Source organism: Anomaloglossus baeobatrachus, chromosome 4 (assembly GCF_048569485.1).
Source record: "Anomaloglossus baeobatrachus isolate aAnoBae1 chromosome 4, aAnoBae1.hap1, whole genome shotgun sequence".
Taxonomy (NCBI): Eukaryota; Metazoa; Chordata; class Amphibia; order Anura; family Aromobatidae; genus Anomaloglossus; species Anomaloglossus baeobatrachus.
Window position 1 is genome coordinate 117,131,099 of NC_134356.1, and position 20,139 is coordinate 117,151,237.

The window sequence follows — 20,139 nt, forward strand, 5'->3', positions numbered from 1 at the left end:
GGCACAATAACAAGGTACCGACGTTCATGGCACGGTCTCAAGATCCCAGAGCTCTGGCGGCAGACGCCTTAGTTCAGGATTGGTCGCAGTTTCAGCTCCCTTATGTGTTCCTCCGCTGGCACTGTTGCCCAGTGTGTTACGCAAGATCAGGGCCGACTGCCGCCGCGTCATCCTCGTCGCTCCAGACTGGCCGAGGAGGTCGTGGTACCCGGATCTGTGGCATCTCACGGTCGGCCAACCGTGGGCACTACCAGACCGACCAGACTGGCTATCTCAAGGGCCGTTTTTTCCATCTGAATTCTGCGGCCCTCAACCTGACTGTGTGGCCATTGAGTCCTGGATCCTAGCGTCTTCAGGATTATCTCAAGACGTCATTGCCACTATGAGACAGGCTAGGAAACCAACGTCCGCCGAGATCTACCACAGGACGTGGAAAATTTTCCAGTCGTGGTGCTCTGCTCAGGGTTCTTCTCCCTGGCACTTTGCCTTGCCCATTTTTTCTGTCCTTCCTTCAATCTGGACTGGAAAAGGGTTTGTCGCTCAACTCCCTTAAGGGACAAGTCTCAGCGCTCTGTGTTTTTTCCAGAAGCGCCTAGCCAGACTTCCACAGGTACGCACGTTCCTGCAGGGGGTTTGTCACATCGTTCCTCCTTACAAGCTGACGTTAGAACCCTGGATTCTGAACAGGGTGCTGCTGGTTCTTTAGAAATCACCATTCGAGTCAATGAGAGATATTTCTCTCTCACGCCTTTCGCAGAAAGGGTTTTTTCTAGTAGCAGTCACTTCACTTCGGAGAGTGTCCGAGCTAGCAGCGCTGTCATGCAGAGCCCCTTTCCTGGTTGTTCACCAGGACAAGGTGGTTCTGCGTCCGGTTCCGGACTTTCTCTCTAAGGTGGTATCCCCCTTTCATCTCAATCAGGATATCTCCTTACCTTCTTTTTGTCATCATCCAGTTCACCAATGTGAAAAGGATTTGCACTTGTTAGATCTGGTGAGAGCACTCAGACTCTACATTTCTCGTACGGCGCCCCTGCGCCGCTCGGATGCACTCTTTGTCCTTGTCGCTGGCCAGCGTAAAGGGTCACAGGCTTCCAAATCAACCTTGGCTCGGTGGATCAAGGAGCCAATTCTCGAAGTCCACCGTTCGGCTGGGCTTCCGGTTCCCTCAGGGCTGAAGGCCCATTCTACCAGAGCCGTGGGTGCGTCCTGGGCTTTGAGACACCAGGATACGGCTCAGCAGGTGTGTCAGGCGGCTACCTGGTCGAGCCTGCACACTTTCACGAAACATTATCAGTTGCATACCTATGCTTCGGCGGATGCCAGCCTAGGTAGACGAGTCCTTCAGGCGGCGATTGCGCACCTGTAGGAAGAGGCCGTTTTACGGCTCTCTTACGAGGTATTATGTTACCCACCCAGGGATTGCTTTTGGACATCCCAATTGTCTGGGTATCCCAATAGAGCGACAAAGAAGAAGGGAATTTTGTTTACTTACCGTAAATTCCTTTTCTTCTAGCTCTAATTGGGAGACCCAGCACCCGCCCCTGTTTTTTTGTGTACACATGTCGTTCATGTTGAATGGTTTCAGTTCTCCGATCTTCCTTCGGATCGAAGTTACTTTAAACCAGTTTATAATTCTTTTTCCTCCTTCTTGCTTTTGCACCAAAACTGAGGAGCCCGTGGGAGCACGGGGGGGGTGTATAGGCAGAAGGGGAGGGGCTTAACACTTTTGAGTGTAATACTTTGTGCTGCCTCCGGAGGCATAGCCTATACACCCAATTGTCTGGGTCTCCCAATTAGAGCTAGAAGAAAAGGAATTTACGGTAAGTAAACAAAATTCCCTTCTTTTAAAGTGTTTGCCCACTACACAAACCCTTCTCAATTACTATATTTCCCCATGTAAAATAATAGCCTGTATTCTCTCCTATGCCGATGCCATTCCTTCGATGTTGGTGTAAGGGCTCACAAGATGTTCTTATGTCACCTTAGCCCTGCAGCTAATCAGTGGCCACTTCACTCTCATATTCTCCTGGCGAATCTTACCTAGGAATGAAGTAAGACTTGCTATTGCTCGGACTTTCTCGATGTCTCACTAGTCACTATCATTGTTTAAGAACTAGACTCCAAGCACATTGTCATTATGATGCCCTTGTGAACAGGCTGACGTTGCAGTTTTATACTACTGTTACCGGTACTTGAAAGTAAAAGTAAGCGTTCATTCAATTCGCAACCACTCTCTGGCCCTGATCATCCACATTTATGAATGTGGAGAGTTTTGTGAGTTCTGTGAAATGCTGTCAGGGCTTGATGTTAGTTTGCCTGTGATTTGTAAAGGATGTAGGTGTGGTAGACCACTGAACGAGCGGAGTATCTACTAACAGGAAGCCAGATCTGCCCAGTTACCATTATCATGTGCAATATTTATGTAATTCAAGAACTTGAGAAAAAGGAAGAATACTTGATTGTGTAATCTTCATCTAAAGTGTCTTGACATATTCTGTTACTTATAGTTTAAGTGCAGTGCTTTTTAAGAAAATCCTTAGTTTTACGAATGTATAAAATCCAGTACTTAGCCATGCCGTCTGCCTTTACCAATATTTTTGAAAGACTGTCTCGTTCTAAAGAGCTCCCTGAATTCCAGCGTGGTTCTGTACTAGGATACCCTCCTAGGAATAAGTCAGATCATGAAATATCTTCTCTCCTAAATATTCCACACTTGTCTGAGTGATATTATTTAAAAGGAAAAAGTGTTTCGGAATCACAGTATTTCAGCCAAAAGTGTCAGACTATATGACATTACAGAGCGAGATCCGACTGTTGAAGTGCATAGCACATAGATGTCTCAAACGCTCTGCTGACTGCATGTCATGCTAGGTACGGGGAAGTACCAAGTGAAAGGGAAGGGAAACCCTGTGTCTAGGAAAGAGGAAGATGGTGACCCCTGACCAAACCTACCTCTGGTCCCTAGGGCCCCTCACCACCCTAGATAGGTTCCACACCTATGCGCCGAACCAGATATCTGGTCCTACATATCCCTAGTGCTGGGCCCTAAATGGGGAACAGATGGGATGAGCTCTTCGTCAACCCCACTAAACATTATAGACAACACAAGGAGGACACACAGGGGAAAATGCATGAACTACTTATCTACAGGTGACTCAGGTAGAAGTTCAGCAAAGTAACAGCAATGATACCACAGATGAGTACAAGCCTCTTGCTTGCAACCAGAGCTGAATGAACTGAACTGAAAAATATCCCTAGCACAAGTCCAGGGAAGATAGGGGTATTTAAGCACAAGGGGAATACTGCTAATCATCAGCCGCACGGAAGTTACGCTCCCCTGGATCCTAAAGGGGAATAGATTAAAATACATCTGGAAAGCTCTCTAGTACAATGAATACTAACAGCAGGAACAACTGAAGGTCAGGGAGCATTTTGTGCAGCCAAACGCTGTGACCTTCTTCTATTACCAGAAACCACATGACTGTCTGTCACTGGTGACACTCCATAACTGCAGAGTCTAAACCTCCTCCAGCACAGAAGTGGTGTATCTGTAGTTTCATGGCATCGGTTTACATGGCAGAAGAGCTGCATGCAGGCCGTACATCACGAAGCACAATGCCAAGTGTTGGATTAAGGGGTGTAAAGAACTGGATGTGTGCTCTCATAAGTTAAAAAAAAAGTGTTCTCTATCTGGCAGTGTGACTTATGAGTCTGTGTTTGGCAGATGCCAGTAGAGTGTCACTTGTCTGACTGCATTGTGCCAATTTTAAAGTTTGATGGAGCCAAGATAATCCTATGGGCTTATTTTTCAGTGGTTGGCTAGACCCCTTAGTTCCAGTGAAGGTTAACATTACTGCTTCAGCATCAGGGCTGTGGAGTCGCAAAGTCAAAAGTCAGACTCCTCCATTTGCCTGACTTTGACTCAAACTCCCTCATACATGGCTCATGATTAAGTGGTAAATTTACTGTTTTAAAATTGTAACATCAGGCAATTAACCCCTTTATGACCAATGACGTACTGGCACATCATTGGTCATGTAGCGGTAATCACCGCCGGCTGCTGCGGTGAGCTGGCGGTGATTCTTGCACATGTCTGCTGATTTGAACAGCAGACGTGGGGCTAACAGGCGCGGGTGGATCCACGATCCACCCGCGCCTGTTTGTTACTTAGAGCGTGCTGTCAAAATGGGACAGCGCAATTTCAATGGCTATGGAGGGGATCGCGCCATTCCATGCTGCAAACGGAGGTCTTGTGACCTCATCACGGGGAGCCGATGGTAAATCGGGGTCATGTCATGTGATGACCCCTGACGCTACCATAACGTACTTCCTCTAAGAACCGACAAAGAGAAGGCTATCACAGGAATGCTGCATTTCTACTGATCGGAGCTGTGTAGCTCTGATCAACATAAATGCACAGGCTATCAGACTGCTGATCCATAAAGTCCCCTTGAGGGACTAGAAAAATAAATAAAAAATGTATTTATGAACAAAAAAAGAAACCTAAAAGTTCAAATCACCCCCCATTTGCCCCATTGAAAATAAAACCATTAAAAAATACACATATTTGGTATCACCGCGTTTAGATTTAATTGATTTCATATATTGATAGATCGGACATTTCTGATCGGTACACGGCGTGATGAGAAATTTCAAACATCAAAATTTTATGTTTTTTGGTTGCTGCCAATTTTTTTTAAAATGTTATAACAGGTGATCAAAACACTAGCATCCGCATAGAATAATTAAACACGCCAGCTCAAAAAGCAAAAAATACGCAGTCTCTGAGCCCCAGATCCAAAAAAATAACACTACGAGTTTCTGAAAATGGCGCCAAAAGCACAATTGTTTTTTAAGGCAAACTTCTGAATGTTTTTTAACCGCTTAGATAAAAGTATACATGTTTGGTATCTACACACTCGTACCATCCTTAGGCATGATACTGACATATTAGTTTTACAATATAGTGAACACAGTGAATAAAATATCCCAAAAACAATCATGCAATTTCACTTTTTTTGAAATTTCACCACACTTGGAATTTTTTTTTCCCATTTTCCAGTACATTATATAGTAAAATGAATGGTTTCATTTCAACTCGTAATGCAAAAAATAAGCCCTCAAATGGCAATATTGACAGACAAATACAAAAGTTACGGCTCTCAGAAGAAGGGGAGCAAAAAACGGAAAATCGCCCGGAAGTGTAGGGGTTAATCATCACTTATGATAAAACATCAAGGTATTTAGATAGAACATAAAATTATATTTATTGGATTACAACTTTTGAACACAAAAAAACTTTAATAAATTGTAAATTTGCAATACACTGTGCAGTAAGTGGGGAAAAAAAAAGTTCAACAAAAACTTATATTAAACTTTTACATGCAAACTTTGGCAAAGTACACTTTCAAAAAGTGAGGTGCTTAGCCATCCCTCAGAATAAAAAGGTTATTTTACAGTTAAGCACATGATTCGGGAGGGAAACAAAAAACTAAACTAAAATATATATATATATATAATTTTATTCATAGGTGTGTGTGTGTGCTTGTGCGTTATATGTATGTTTTATATTATATGTATATATGTATGTATGTGTGTGTGTGTGTGTATGTATATATATATATGTGTATATATATATATATATATATATGTATATATATATATATATGTATATATAATAAAATATATAATAAAACGTACATATAACGCACAAGCGCACACACACATATATAAATAAATATATGTATGTATGTATATATATATATATATATATATATATATATATGTATGTATGTATGTATATATAATGTATGTATATATATATATTATTAAAAAATTTATACAGTCATATGAAAAAGTTTGGGCACCCCTATTGATGTTAACCTTTTTTCTTTATAACAGCTATTTCAGTTTCATATATCTAATAACTGGTGGACTCAGTAATATTCCTGAATTGAAATGAGGTTTATTGTACTAACAGAAAATGTGCAATCCGCATTTAAACAAAATTTGACCGGTGCAAAAGTATGGGCACCTCAACATAAAAGTGACATTAATATTTTGTAGATCCTCCTTTTGCAAAAATAACAGCCTCTAGTCGCTTCCTGTAGATTTTAATGAGTTCCTGCATCCTGGATGAAGGTATATTTGACCATTCCTGTTTACAAAACAATTCCAGTTCAGTTAAGTTTGATGGTCGCCGAGCATGGACAGCACGCTTCAAATCATCCCACAGATTTTCAATGATATTCAGGTCTGGGGACTGGGATGGTCATTCCAGAACATTGTAATTGTTCCTCTGCATGAGTGCCTGAGTAGATTTGGAGCGGTGTTTTGGATCATCGTCTTGCTGAAATATCCATCCACTGCGTAATTTCAACTTCGTCACTGATTCTTGCACATTATTATCAAGAATCTTCTGATAATGAGTTGAATCCATGCGACCATCAACTTTAACAAGATTCCCGGTGCCGGCATTGGCCACACAGCCCCAAAGCATGATGGAACCTCCACCAAATTTTACTGTGGGTAGCAAGTGCTTTTCTTGGAATGCCGTGGTTTTTTTTTTTTGCCTCCATGCATAACGCCTTTTTGTATCATCAGTCCACAGGACCTTCTTCCAAAATGTAACTGGCTTGTCCAAATGTGCTTTTGCATACCTCAGGCGACTCTGTTTGTGGCGTGCTTGCAGAAACGGCTTCTTTCGCATCACTCTCCCATACAGCTTCTCCTTGTGCAAAGTGCGCTGTATTGTTGACCGATGCACATTGACACCATCTGCAGCAAGATGAAGCTGCAGGTCTTTGGAGGTGGTCTGTGGATTGTCCTTGACTGTTCTCTCCATTCTTCTTCTCTGCCTTTCTGATATTTTTCTTGGCCTGCCACTTCTGGGCTTAACAAGAACTGTACCTGTGTTCTTCCATGTCCTTACTATGTTCCTCACAGTGGAAACTGACAGTTTAAATATCTGAGACAACTTTTTGTATCCTTCCCCTGAACAACTATGTTGAATAATCTGTGTTTTCAGATCATTTGAGAGTTGTTTTGAGGAGCCCATGATGCCACTCTTCATAGGAGATTCAAATAGGAGAACAACTTGCAAGTGGCCACCTTAAATACCTTTTCTCATGATTGGATACACCTGCCTATGAAGTTCAAAGCTCAATGAGGTTATAAAACCAATTTAGTGCTTTAGTAAGTCAGTAAAACGTAGTTACGAGTATTCAAATCAAGAGATTGATAAGGGTGCCCATACTTTTGCACCGGTCAAATTTTGTTTAAATGCGGATTGCACATTTTCTGTTAGTGCAATAAATAGCCCTTACACAGCCTGGAGGTGTGTTTGGGGTCATTGTCCTGTTGAAAAATAAATGATGGTCCAACTAAACGCAAACCGGATGGAATAGCATGCCGCTACAAGATGCTGTGGTAGGCATGCTGGTTCTGTATGCCTTCAATTTTGAATAAATCCCCAACAGTGTCACCAGCAAAGCACCCCTACACCATAACACCTTCACCTCCATGTTTCACGGTGGGAACCAGCCATGTAGAATCCATCCGTTCACCTTTTCTACAAAGACACGGTGGTTGATCCAAAGATCTCAAATTTGGACTCATCAGACCAAAGCACAGATTTCTACTGGTCTAATATCCACTCCTTGTGTTCTTTAGCCCAAACAAGTATTTTCTGCTTGTTGCCTGTCCTTGGCAGTGGTTTCCTAGCAGCTATTTTACCATGAAGGCCTGCTGCACAAAGTCTCCTCTTAACAGTTGTTCTAGAGATGAGAAGGTGTGTCCAAACTTTTGGTCTGTACTGTGTACAGTCATGGCCAAAAGTTTTGAGAATGACACCAAAATTCTATTTTCACATGATCTTTTGCCCTCTGGTTTTTAGTTGTGTTTGTCTGATGTTTACATCACATACGGAAATATAATTGCAATCATATTATGAGTACCAAAAGGTTATATTGACAGTTAGAATGAGTTAATGCAGCAAGTCAATATTTGCAGTGTTGACCCTTCTTCTTCAGGACCTCTGCAATTCTCCCTGGCATGCTCTCAGTCAACTTCTGGACCAAATCCTGACTGATAGCTGTCCATTCTTGCATAAGCAATGCTTGCATTTTGCCAGAATTTGTTGGTTTTTGTTTGTCCACCCATCTCTTGATGATTGCCCACAAGTTCTCAATGGGATTAAGATCTGGGGAGTTTCCAGGCCATGTACCCAAAATCTCTGTTTTGTTCCATGAGCCATTTAGTGATCACCTTTGCTTTATGGCAAGGTGCTCCATCATGCTGGAAAAGGCATTGTTGGGCGCCAAACTGCTCTTGGACAGTTGGGAGAAGTTGCTCTTGGAGGACATTCTGGTACCATTCTTTATTCATGGCTGTGTTTTTAGGCAAGACTGTGAGTGAGCCGATTCCCTTGGCTGAGAAGCAACCCCACACATGAATCGTTTCAGGACGCTTAACAGTTGGCATGAGACAAGACTGGTGGTAGCGCTCACTTCTTCTTCTCCTAATAAGCTGTTTTCCAGATGTCCCAAACAATCAAAAAGGGGATTCATCTGAGAAAATGACTTTACCCCAGTCCTCAGCAGTCCACTCCCTGTACCTTTTGCAGAATATCAGTCGGTCCCTGATGTTTTTTCTGGAGAGAAGTGGCTTCTTTGCTGCCCTCCTTGAAACCGGGCCTTGCTCAAGCAGTCTCCGCCTCACAGTGCGTGCAGAAGCACTCACACTAGCCTGCTGCCATTGCTGAGCTAGCTCGGCACTGCTGGTAGTCCGATCCTGCAGCTGAAACAGTTTTAAGATACGGTCCTGGCGTTTGCTGGTCCTTCTTGGGCGCCCTGGAGCCTTTTTGGCAACAATGGAAGCTCTCTCCTTGAAGTACTTGATGATGCGATAGATTGTTGACTGGGGTGCAATCTTTGTAGCTGCGATACTCTTCCCTGTTAGGCCATTTTTGTGAAGAGCAATGATGGCTGCACGTGTTTCTTTAGAGATAACCATGGTTAACTGAAGAGAAACAATGATACCAAGCACCAGCCTCCTTTTAAAGTGTCCAGTGGTGTCATTCTTACTTAATCATGACTGATCGCCAGCCCTGTCCTCATCAACACCCACACCTGTGTTAATGGAACAATCACTAAAACAATCTTAGCTGCTCCCTTTAAGGCAGGAATGCAATGATGTTGAAATGTGTTTTGGGGGTTGAAGTTCATTTTCTTAGCCAATATTGACTTTGCAAGTAATTGCTGTTAAGCTGATCACTCTTTATGACATTCTGGAGTATATGCAAATTGCCATTAGAAAAACTTAAGCTGTAGACTTTGTAAAAATTAATATTTGTAGCATTCTCAAAACTTTTGGCCATGACTCTATATACACATATATATCGTAAACCCACTGATAAAACTTTTATTGTCAAGATTAAAATATCAATTAAAAAGAACACATATATACTCCAGTCGGACAGTGGTCCAAAACCTTTTTCCTATCAGAACATATATGCACATAGCACCAAACACAATGGTGAATCAGTACTTATTATATGATGGAACTGAGCTCATATATAACTCCACTAAACAATATACCAATCACACTGAGAGTATAATTAGAACGGTCTCACCAGTCGTGTTGATCCAGGAGTATATGGAATCGGTTCATCAGTCCAGCTCCAAGCACTCAAACAGTCAGTTGGTTTGTCATGATGAAGAGATCTAGATGCCCTATTGTGGCCCAATGTTGCATTGGCCCTGGCATCCAAAAATGACTCCTACCCTGTCAAGAGCCGTACACAACTGACACCACACCATAAGTTTTCCTGGACTGTCCAACAAGAGTGTCTCCTGACACATTTCCTCTCTTTGTATGAGAATCATCAGGGGAATGATGCTGCCTCTATACTGACCTAGTCTGTTTTAGGATGGTATAGAGGCCGTATCAACAAAAACGTACTGGATAACATTTGTGCAGTCTATGAATTTGTTCTGAGAGATAGTCTCGCCTCCATTAAATGCTCCTTCATAGATGATGTCAAATCTGACCTAATTATTTTAAGGTCTACACTAACTTGAAGCGGGCCAAGTAGACTTAAAACTTCACATTTATTTACTCAGTTAAAATTACCCGGTGGTTAGACATGAGGACTTTAAATCATTACGGGAGGAAAAAAAAACAACTCTGTTTGGCCTAGGCCTTAACACTAGAACTACTGGACTCGTGACACCTATATAGAAATACATGGTGCAAAGTAGTCAAAGTGACTACCTCAGTAGTTCTAGTGTTAATCATGGTATAAGATATGTGAATTTAGCCCAGTTCTTTCAGTGCTGGAATCCACTTTTCTTTGTCGCTCCATTGGGAGACCCAGACACTTGGGTGTATAGCTATGCCTCCGGAGGCCACACAAAGTATTACACTAAAAGTGTAAAGCCCCTCCCCTTCTGCCTATACACCCCCCGTGCCTCACGGGCTCCTCAGTTTTTATGCTTTGTGCGAAGGAGGCTGACATCCACGCATAAGCTCCACAGCTTAGTCAGCAGCAGCTGCTGACTAGGTCGGATGGAAGAAAAGAGGGCCCATAACAGGGCCCCCAGCATGCTCCCTTCTCACCCCACTTTGTCGGCGGTGTTGTTAAGGTTGAGGTACCCATTGCGGGTACACAGGCAGGAGCCACATGCTGTTTTCCTTCCCCATCCCTTAATGGGCTCTGGGTGAAGTGGGAACCGGATCGGTCTTCAGGCACTGAGACCGTGCTCCCTCCGCAGCCCCTGGGAATCTGCTGGATAGGAGCTGGGTATCGTCAGGGACAAGGCCCTGCTACTATGAGGTACTCTGTGTCCCCGTGGGGACCGCGCATGGAGCGCTTGTGCCATACACATTACAGCACTGCTGGGTGTGTTAGTGCGCCGGGGACTACCGCGCATGGAGCGCTTGTGCCATACACATTACAGCACTGCTGGGTGTGTTAGTGCGCCGGGGACTACCGCGCGGCCGCGCTTATAACTTTAGTCCCCGGCTTCTGCGGCCTAGTGTCGTATATTCCCGCCCACAGGCCTGCCAGTCAGGGGAAGGGCGGGACGCTGCACAGATCGTCAGCGCTGAGGGCTGGAGCATACATTAGTATCCTCCTCCCTCCTCACTCAGTACACTAGGGCACTAGATTCCCGCACTTTTCTTGGGCACGCCCACGGTCCCCTCCTCCCCACAGAACGCCGGCAGCCATTCCTGTCAGCGATTCAGACGCTGGAGAGGAGAGACAACACAGGGAGACCCAGGCAGGGAATCTGGTGATCACACAACCGCTCTGAGCGGTCGGTAAGCAGCACCTGTGGTGCTGGCCCCACTGAGTACCGAAGTGTATATATATATATAGGCTTATAGGCTATACATTTGCACTGTACGGTCGCTCTGTTGATTTTTGGCTATATACCCTCCTGGATTGTTCTCAGAGGAGACAACATGTCATCCGCAAAAAGCAAGGGTGCCAAAGCACAGGCGTACTTTGCAACCTGTACCTCATGTACAGCTGTACTACCGGCAGGTTCCTCTGACCCTCATTGTGTGCAATGCTCGGCCCCTGTGGCACTTACTCAGCCGGAGCCTCTGCGACTGGTGGCCCAGGTGGAACCACCTGCTACCACTGTCCAGGTGACAGGGACGGAGTTTGCAGCCTTTGCTGACAAACTGTCTGAGAGTATGGATAAATGGTCTGCTAAAATACTGGAAGCATTGCAGTCCAGACCGGTGATTCAGGCCCCGGGCACTGTCCAATCCTTGACCCCTGGTCCCCCTCAATTGGAACAGCAAAGTACCCCTGGGGTAACCCATAGGTCCCAGGGTGAGGTCTCTGACATGGACCGCAGTCCCAGGCCGCCCAAGCGGGGTCGCTGGGAAATTCCCTCCACTTCATCACACTGTTCAGGGTCCCAGCAGGAGGACTCTCTGGAGGATGAAGCGGAGGTATCAGATCAGGATTCTGATCCTGAAGCCGCTCTCAACCTAGATACACCTGAAGGTGACGCAGTAGTGAATGACCTTATAGCGACCATCAATCAGGTGTTGGATATTTCTCCCCCAGCTCCTCCAATTGAGGAGTCTGCTTCTCAGGAGAAATTCCGTTTCAGGTTTCCCAAGCGTACATTAAATATGTTTCTGGATCACTCTGACTTCAGAGAGGCAATCCAGAAAAACCGAGACTGTCCAGACAAGCGTTTTTCCAAGCGCCTTAAGGACACATGCTATCCCTTCCCCCCCGAGGTTGTCAAGGGCTGGACTCAGTGTCCTAAGGTGGATCCTCCAATCTCCAGACTGGCGGCTAGATCCATAGTTGCAGTGGAAGATGGGGCTTCACTCAAAGATGCCACTGACAGACAGATGGAACTATGGTTGAAATCCATCTATGAAGCTATCGGCGCGTCTTTTGCTCCAGCATTTGCAGCCGTATGGGCACTCCAAGCTATTTCAGCTTGTCAGGCGCAGATTAATGCAGTAACACGTACATCTGCCCCGCAAGTGGTGTCCTTAACCACTCAGGCGTCGGCGTTTGCGTCCTACGCCATTAATGCTATCCTGGACTCGGCGAGCCGTACGGCGGTGGCATCCGCCAATTCGGTGGTACTCCGCAGGGCCATGTGGCTACGTGAATGGAAGGCAGACTCTGCTTCCAAAAAGTTCTTAACCGGTTTGCCATTGTCTGGCGACCGCTTGTTTGGTGAGCGATTGGATGAAATCATTAAACAATCCAAGGGAAAGGATTCATCCTTACCCCAGTCCAAACCAAACAGACCTCAACCACGGAAGGTACAATCGAGGTTTCGGTCCTTTCGGACCGCGGGCAGGTCTCAATTTTCCTCGTCCAAAAGGCCTCAGAAAGATCAGAGGAACTCCGATTCATGGCGGTCTAAGTCACGTCCTAAAAAGACCGCCGGAGGAACCGCTCCCAAAGCGGCCTCCTCATGACTTTCGGCCTCCTCAAACCGCATCCTCGGTCGGTGGCAGGCTCTCCCGCTTTTGCGACGCCTGGCTGCCACAAGTAAAAGACCGATGGGTGAGAGACATTCTATCTCAAGGATACAGGATAGAGTTCAGCTCTCGTCCTCCGACGCGTTTCTTCAGAACATCTCCGCCCCCCGACAGAGCCGAGGCTCTTCTGAAGGCGGTGTGCACCCTGAAGGCGGAAGGAGTGGTGATCCCTGTTCCTCTTCAGCAACGGGGTCACGGTTTTTACTCCAACTTGTTCGTGGTGCCAAAAAAGGACGGATCCTTCTGTCCCGTTCTGGACCTAAAACTGCTCAACAAGCATGTGAGAACCAGGCGGTTCCGGATGGAATCGCTCCGCTCCGTCATCGCCTCAATGTCCCAAGGAGATTTCCTAGCATCAATCGACATCAAAGATGCTTATCTCCACGTACCGATTGCACCAGAGCATCAGCGCTTCCTGCGTTTCGCCATAGGGGACGAACACCTTCAGTTCGTGGCACTGCCTTTTGGCCTGGCGACAGCCCCACGGGTCTTCACCAAGGTCATGGCAACAGTGGTGGCAATCCTACACTCTCAGGGACACTCGGTGATCCCTTACTTAGACGATCTACTTGTCAAGGCACCCTCTCAAGGGGCATGCCAACACAGCCTGAACATTGCTCTGGACACTCTCCAGAGTTTCTGGTGGATCATCAATTTTCCAAAGTCAAATCTGACACCGGCCCAATCACTGACATATCTTGGCATGGAGTTTCATACTCTCTCAGCGATAGTGAGACTTCCGCTGAACAAACAGCGTTCACTACAGACAGGGGTGCAATCTCTCCTTCAAGGTCAGTCACACCCCCTGAGGCGCCTCATGCACTTCCTAGGGAAGATGGTGGCAGCAATGGAGGCAGTTCCTTTTGCGCAGTTTCATCTGCGCCCACTTCAATGGGACATTCTCCGCAAATGGGACAGGAAGTCGACGTCCCTCGACAGGAACGTCTCCCTTTCTCGGGCAGCCAAAGCTTCCCTTCAGTGGTGGCTTCTCCCCACTTCTCTGTCGAAGGGGAAATTCTTCCTGCCCCCATCCTGGGCGGTGGTCACGACGGACGCGAGCCTGTCAGGGTGGGGAGCGGTCTTTCTCCACCACAGGGCTCAGGGTACTTGGACTCAGACAGAGTCCTCCCTTCAGATCAATGTTCTGGAGATAAGGGCAGTGTATCTTGCCCTAAAGGCGTTCCAGCCGTGGCTGGAAGGCAAACAGATCCGAATTCAGTCGGACAACTCCACAGCGGTGGCATACATCAACCACCAAGGCGGGACACGCAGTCGGCAAGCCTTCCAGGAAGTCCGGCGGATTCTGCTGTGGGTGGAAGCCACAGCCTCCACCATATCCGCAGTTCACATCCCGGGCGTAGAAAACTGGGAAGCAGACTTTCTCAGTCGCCAGGGCATGGACGCAGGGGAATGGTCCCTTCACCCGGACGTGTTTCAGGAGATCTGTTGCCGCTGGGGCATGCCGGACGTCGACCTAATGGCGTCCCGGCACAACAACAAGGTCCCGACATTCATGGCACGGTCTCAAGATCACAGAGCTCTGGCGGCAGACGCCTTAGTTCAGGATTGGTCGCAGTTTCAACTCCCTTATGTGTTTCCTCCTCTGGCACTGTTGCCCAGAGTGTTACGCAAGATCAGGGCCGACTGCCGCCGCGCCATCCTCGTCGCTCAAGACTGGCCGAGGAGGTCGTGGTACCCGGATCTGTGGCATCTCACGGTCGGTCAACCGTGGGCACTACCAGACCGACCAGACTTGCTGTCTCAAGGGCCGTTTTTCCATCTGAATTCTGCGGCCCTCAACCTGACTGTGTGGCCATTGAGTCCTGGATCCTAGCGTCTTCAGGATTATCTCAAGAGGTCATTGCCACTATGAGACAGGCTAGGAAACCAACGTCCGCCAAGATCTACCACAGGACGTGGAAAATATTCCTGTCGTGGTGCTCTGCTCAGGGTTTTTCTCCCTGGCCATTTACCTTGCCCACTTTTCTGTCCTTCCTTCAATCCGGATTGGAAAAGGGTTTGTCGCTCGGCTCCCTTAAGGGACAAGTCTCTGCGCTCTCTGTGTTTTTTCAGAAGCGCCTAGCCAGACTTCCACAGGTACGCACGTTCCTGCAGGGGGTTTGTCACATCGTCCCTCCTTACAAGCGTCCGTTAGAACCCTGGGATCTGAACAGGGTGCTGATGGTTCTTCAGAAACCACCGTTCGAGCCAATGAGGGATATTTCTCTCTCACGCCTTTCGCAGAAAGTGGTTTTCCTAGTAGCAGTCACTTCACTTCGGAGAGTGTCTGAGCTAGCAGCGTTGTCGTGCAAAGCCCCTTTCCTGGTGTTTCACCAGGACAAGGTGGTTCTGCATCCGGTTCCGGAATTTCTCCCTAAGGTGGTATCCCCTTTTCATCTCAATCAGGATATCTCCTTACCCTCTTTTTGTCCTCATCCAGTTCACCAATGTGAAAAGGATTTGCACTTGTTAGATCTGGTGAGAGCACTCAGATTCTACATTTCTCGTACGGCGCCCCTGCGCCGCTCGGATGCACTCTTTGTCCTTGTCGCTGGCCAGCGTAAAGGGACACAAGCTTCCAAATCAACCCTGGCTCGGTGGATCAAGGAACCAATTCTCGAAGCTTATCGTTCCTCGGGGCTTCCGGTTCCCTCAGGGCTGAAGGCCCATTCTACCAGGGCCGTGGGAGCGTCCTGGGCCTTGCGGCACCAGGCTACGGCTCAGCAGGTGTGTCAGGCAGCTACCTGGTCGAGCCTGCACACTTTCACGAAACACTATCAAGTGCATACCTATGCTTCGGCAGATGCCAGCCTAGGTAGGCGAGTCCTTCAGGCGGCGGTTGCCCACCTGTAGGACGGAGCCGTTTACGGCTCTATTATGAGGTATTATTTACCCACCCAGGGACTGCTTTTGGACGTCCCAAGTGTCTGGGTCTCCCAATGGAGCGACAAAGAAGAAGGGAATTTTGTTTACTTACCGTAAATTCCTTTTCTTCTAGCTCCAATTGGGAGACCCAGCACCCGCCCCTGTTTTTTGTGTACACATGTTGTTCATGTTGAATGGTTTCAGTTCTCCGATATTCCTTCGGATTGAATTTACTTTAAACCAATTTATAATTTTTTCCTCCTTCTTGCTTTTGCACCAAAACTGAGGAGCCCGTGAGGCACGGGGGGTGTATAGGCAGAAGGGGAGGGGCTTTACACTTTTAGTGTAATACTTTGTGTGGCCTCCGGAGGCATAGCTATACACCCAAGTGTCTGGGTCTCCCAATTGGAGCTAGAAGAAAAGGAATTTACGGTAAGTAAACAAAATTCCCTTCATTCTGGTATCAATATCCAATTTCCTCACCTTCCCAATCAGAGTTCCTATTGCAGACTCTTATTGTCATCTGCAGCGTGTGCACAATACAGCACCTGTGATAAATAGGGGAGAGAAATTAAGCAGCATCAACAAGATCATCTAATTCTAAAGGATGGTTTTGCTGTTCTTCTATAGCAATATCTGTTTGTTCCTCAGTTACAGGAACAGGACTGGTGTCTCCATCTCACACATTGTGAATCTGCAATTTTCTTCTAGCCGCTGTACACCTTCTTTATTCTCATTTATCAGTTTAACTCTACTTAATCATGTTTGCAAGAACCTGCTCTAGCAATTCTGAAATGAGTGCCTTCCTTCCTTCCTTATTTATAGGACATTTCATAACTTTCTCAAATTTTTTTAAAAAATATTTCACACATATTGCATTGAGCTACTGTACCCAATTTATGTACCCAATGGAGTCAGTCCATTTTATACTGACTACACCAAAATGGGCATCGACTACGCAGCCCTATTCAGCATGACACCCCGACAATATATGCAATTGCATATAACAATTAAGTCTTTATTAGATAGATAAAATTGTTAAAATACCAAATATACAAAAGAATGTCTCTAAAAAACAGATCCCCTCAAAGGGTAGATATTATATTGGGAACACCTAGCCAGACAACTCCCCGTATAGTATAAATAATGACTACAACCGGACCACTAAAAAAAATAACCATATGGTCATATATACAAATAATGCATGGAAAAACAAATTTAGCAAAGTGACAAAGTAAAAACACAAGTGTGTTAAGAGATATCAAATAGAAGTCACATTATGAACACATAGCTGTACAAAAAAAGGTCCTATGGTAATCCGCTATATACCTATAAGGGAGTCAGTAGGAAAAAGGTAATGGCGTCCCACACACCCAACGCACGTTTCCCATTAGTGATGCTTCTTCCAGGAGTCCAGGAGCCCTGTTCAGCATACAAAGATATATTACTTTTGTACAATGCAAACTGTATACAGTATATTGTTAAATAGGGCTCTTGGATTAAAAGTCCATTTCGGAATTGTTGTGTAATCCCATTTTGAAGATGAGCAGTTTAGAAGTGCAACCAGTGCTCATTTTAATATCTGGCAGTAAAACTTTGAAAAATAATTATACAGCAACTCTGACATGGATTTTCAGAGTACATATACTGGTCTCTTCAGGGTTAATAAATCTGCTGTAGGTATTTTGATAAATCCACTTTAATATTCCCCTACACAGATCAATATCTGAAACTTAGAAGAGGGCAATTCGTTGAAGCAGTTGTATGTCTTTTTCTGCTCAAGATTGTGGAGGTCCCAAAAGTCAAACCTCATGATCTTCAAGTGATGATATATCCTGGATATATCAACACTTTATAAGTTAAAATATCAGATTCTCATCTTTTTGTAAATAAATATTATTTTTGTATAATGAGAATTTATTTTGGTATGTAGCTCGCTCATCATTCTTAAGATCCGGACTGCAATGTTGTTTGCACTTAAAGCCTGAAGACCTGTTCTGGTTATGGCTAACGGATTGAAGTGAAGTGTACTGGGAACTGGAAAATAGTGAAAAATAGAAGAACAAAGTACAACATTGCATGTTTAGTACCGTATTTTCGGACCATAAGACGCACTTTTTCCCCCCCAAATGTTTGGGGAAAGTGGGGGGTGCGTCTTATGGTCTGAATGTAGGGCTGCGCGGAATGAGGGTGCTGCGCTGGAGCGGGTCATCGGGGGCATGAGCAGCCTGCAGCAGCGCCTGCCGTGACCACGTGAACCCGCTCATTTAATATGCACGGCCATCATCCCGCCCATCATCTCTCAGCGCTGACAGATGGGCGGGATGATGGGCGAGGGATAAACAGCCGGCCCACATGATCACCCCTGGCAACTACAGCCTGGAGTGATCTTGTGCGGCTGTATTCACTGCCCCCCCGTGCATAATCATCAGCGCGGGGTGCAGTGAATCAGTATACCTGTCACCGTTCCCCTGCAGCACCGCGATGTCCTCCTGTCTGTGCCGGCAGCCGCTGAGTGGAGAATAGCGTTGCGCACAGCAATGACGTCATCGCTGTGTGCACGTGTCCACACGCAGCCGCCAGCAGCCAGGAGGACATCGCGGTGTTGCAGGGGAACTGGGACGGCTCCACTCAGCGGCGCTGCCGCTGACACAGACGGGAGGAGGAGCGATGCTGCAGGGAGTGAGGTAAGGTAAAGTGAGTATGAACGTTTATTTTTTTTATGTGCTACAGGATGTGGGCCGATAACCAGCATGGGGGTGTATAGCAGGATGGGGGTATATTATGAGCAGGATGGGGGTATATTATGAGCAGGATGGGGGTATATTATGAGCAGGATGGGGGTATATTATGAGCAAGATTGGGGTATATTATGAGCAGAATGGGGGTATATTATGAGCAAGGATGGGGGTATATGAGCAGGATGGGGGTATATGAGCAGGATGGGGGTATATGAGCAGGATGGGGGTATATGAGCAGGATGGGGTTATATGAGCAGGATTGGGGTATATGAGCAGGATTGGGGTATATGAGCAGGATTGGGGTATATGAGCAGGATTGGGGTATATAAGCAGGATGGCGGTATATAGCAGGATGGGGGGAATATGAGCAGGTTGGGGGTATATACAAGGCATGAGGATCATTACCATGATGGGGTATCTTAGTAGAGAATTTGGGGACATTACCCCCATAACAGTGTCAGCAGCAGATCCTCGCCCCAGAACAGTGTGTCATGACTCCATTTTTTGCTTAAAATTTTATTTTCCTATTTTCCTGCTCTAAAACCAGGGTGCGTCTTATGGTCAGGTGCGTCTTATAGTCCGAAAACTACGGTAGTTTTCATTATCAAAACTATCACTTTATTGATAGACTACAAATTGGTGAACTGTTCATGATCCAGTCTCGTGGTGATAAAGTGAGATCATCAGGTCATACTGTCTTCATTTTTTATTTATTTTTTTATTTTACTGATGAAAACGATTACTTTTTTTTTTTTCTTTAAAAAATTGCTGTAAAAGGAAAGTCTTTATCAGCCTACTTTAAATTATGTATGAAGAAGTACATAGCAGAATGGAAATTCCATTACTTTCACTAATGACATGACAATGGCGTTCCTTTTTTAATTGCATTTTAATTGACAAGTGCTTGCATTTCCTCTACGTTGTGGTTTTCTTAAAGCGTAATTTGTGTTGGCAATTAAGAAGGGATGATTACACAGCAATACGTAAAATGATAGGTGTTATAGGAGAAAAAAGTGGGGGGGTGGTGGTCAAGGATTTCTTTTAAAGGGGAGAGCTCAGCGCCGAAGACATATTCTGTAATAAATAACAAATTATATCAAATACTTTGGCTGTCACTGCCTGCTCTACTATATTCTGAAGGTCCCACATGAATGTTATAGAGATAAATAGAAATAAGAAGAAATAAGGGAATTGTATCATATTTCTTCAACCACCACTATATCTATATATGGCACTTTATCATTTAGCCTAATATTGAACAGTTGACCTAATTTTACCTTATTATATACAAAACTGAGCACAATATTAATTTATATACTTTTACTCTCTTTCTGCAGTTGTTATGTAAGGACCCTGAACAACGATTAGGGAGTAGTGGCGGAGGTGCCCACGAGGTGAAGGAGCATGACCTCTTCAAGCATATTAATTTCAAAAGACTTGAAGCCGGGATTCTAGAACCACCGTTCAAACCAGACGTAAGATTGTGTTATTATCTTGGAACCAG

The 20,139-nt window shown here is 45.5% G+C and overlaps 1 protein-coding gene across 1 annotated transcript in view; it reads left to right on the plus strand.

Annotated features, from left to right (window-relative positions):
- The window catches only part of GRK6 (G protein-coupled receptor kinase 6), a 109,424-nt gene that overhangs the window by 65,304 nt on the left and 23,981 nt on the right, over positions 1-20,139 (plus strand). The window contains exon 13 of the mRNA XM_075344514.1: positions 19,973-20,110. Within this exon, the coding sequence (XP_075200629.1) occupies positions 19,973-20,110 (138 nt within the window). The remainder of the gene's footprint in view (positions 1-19,972; positions 20,111-20,139) is intronic.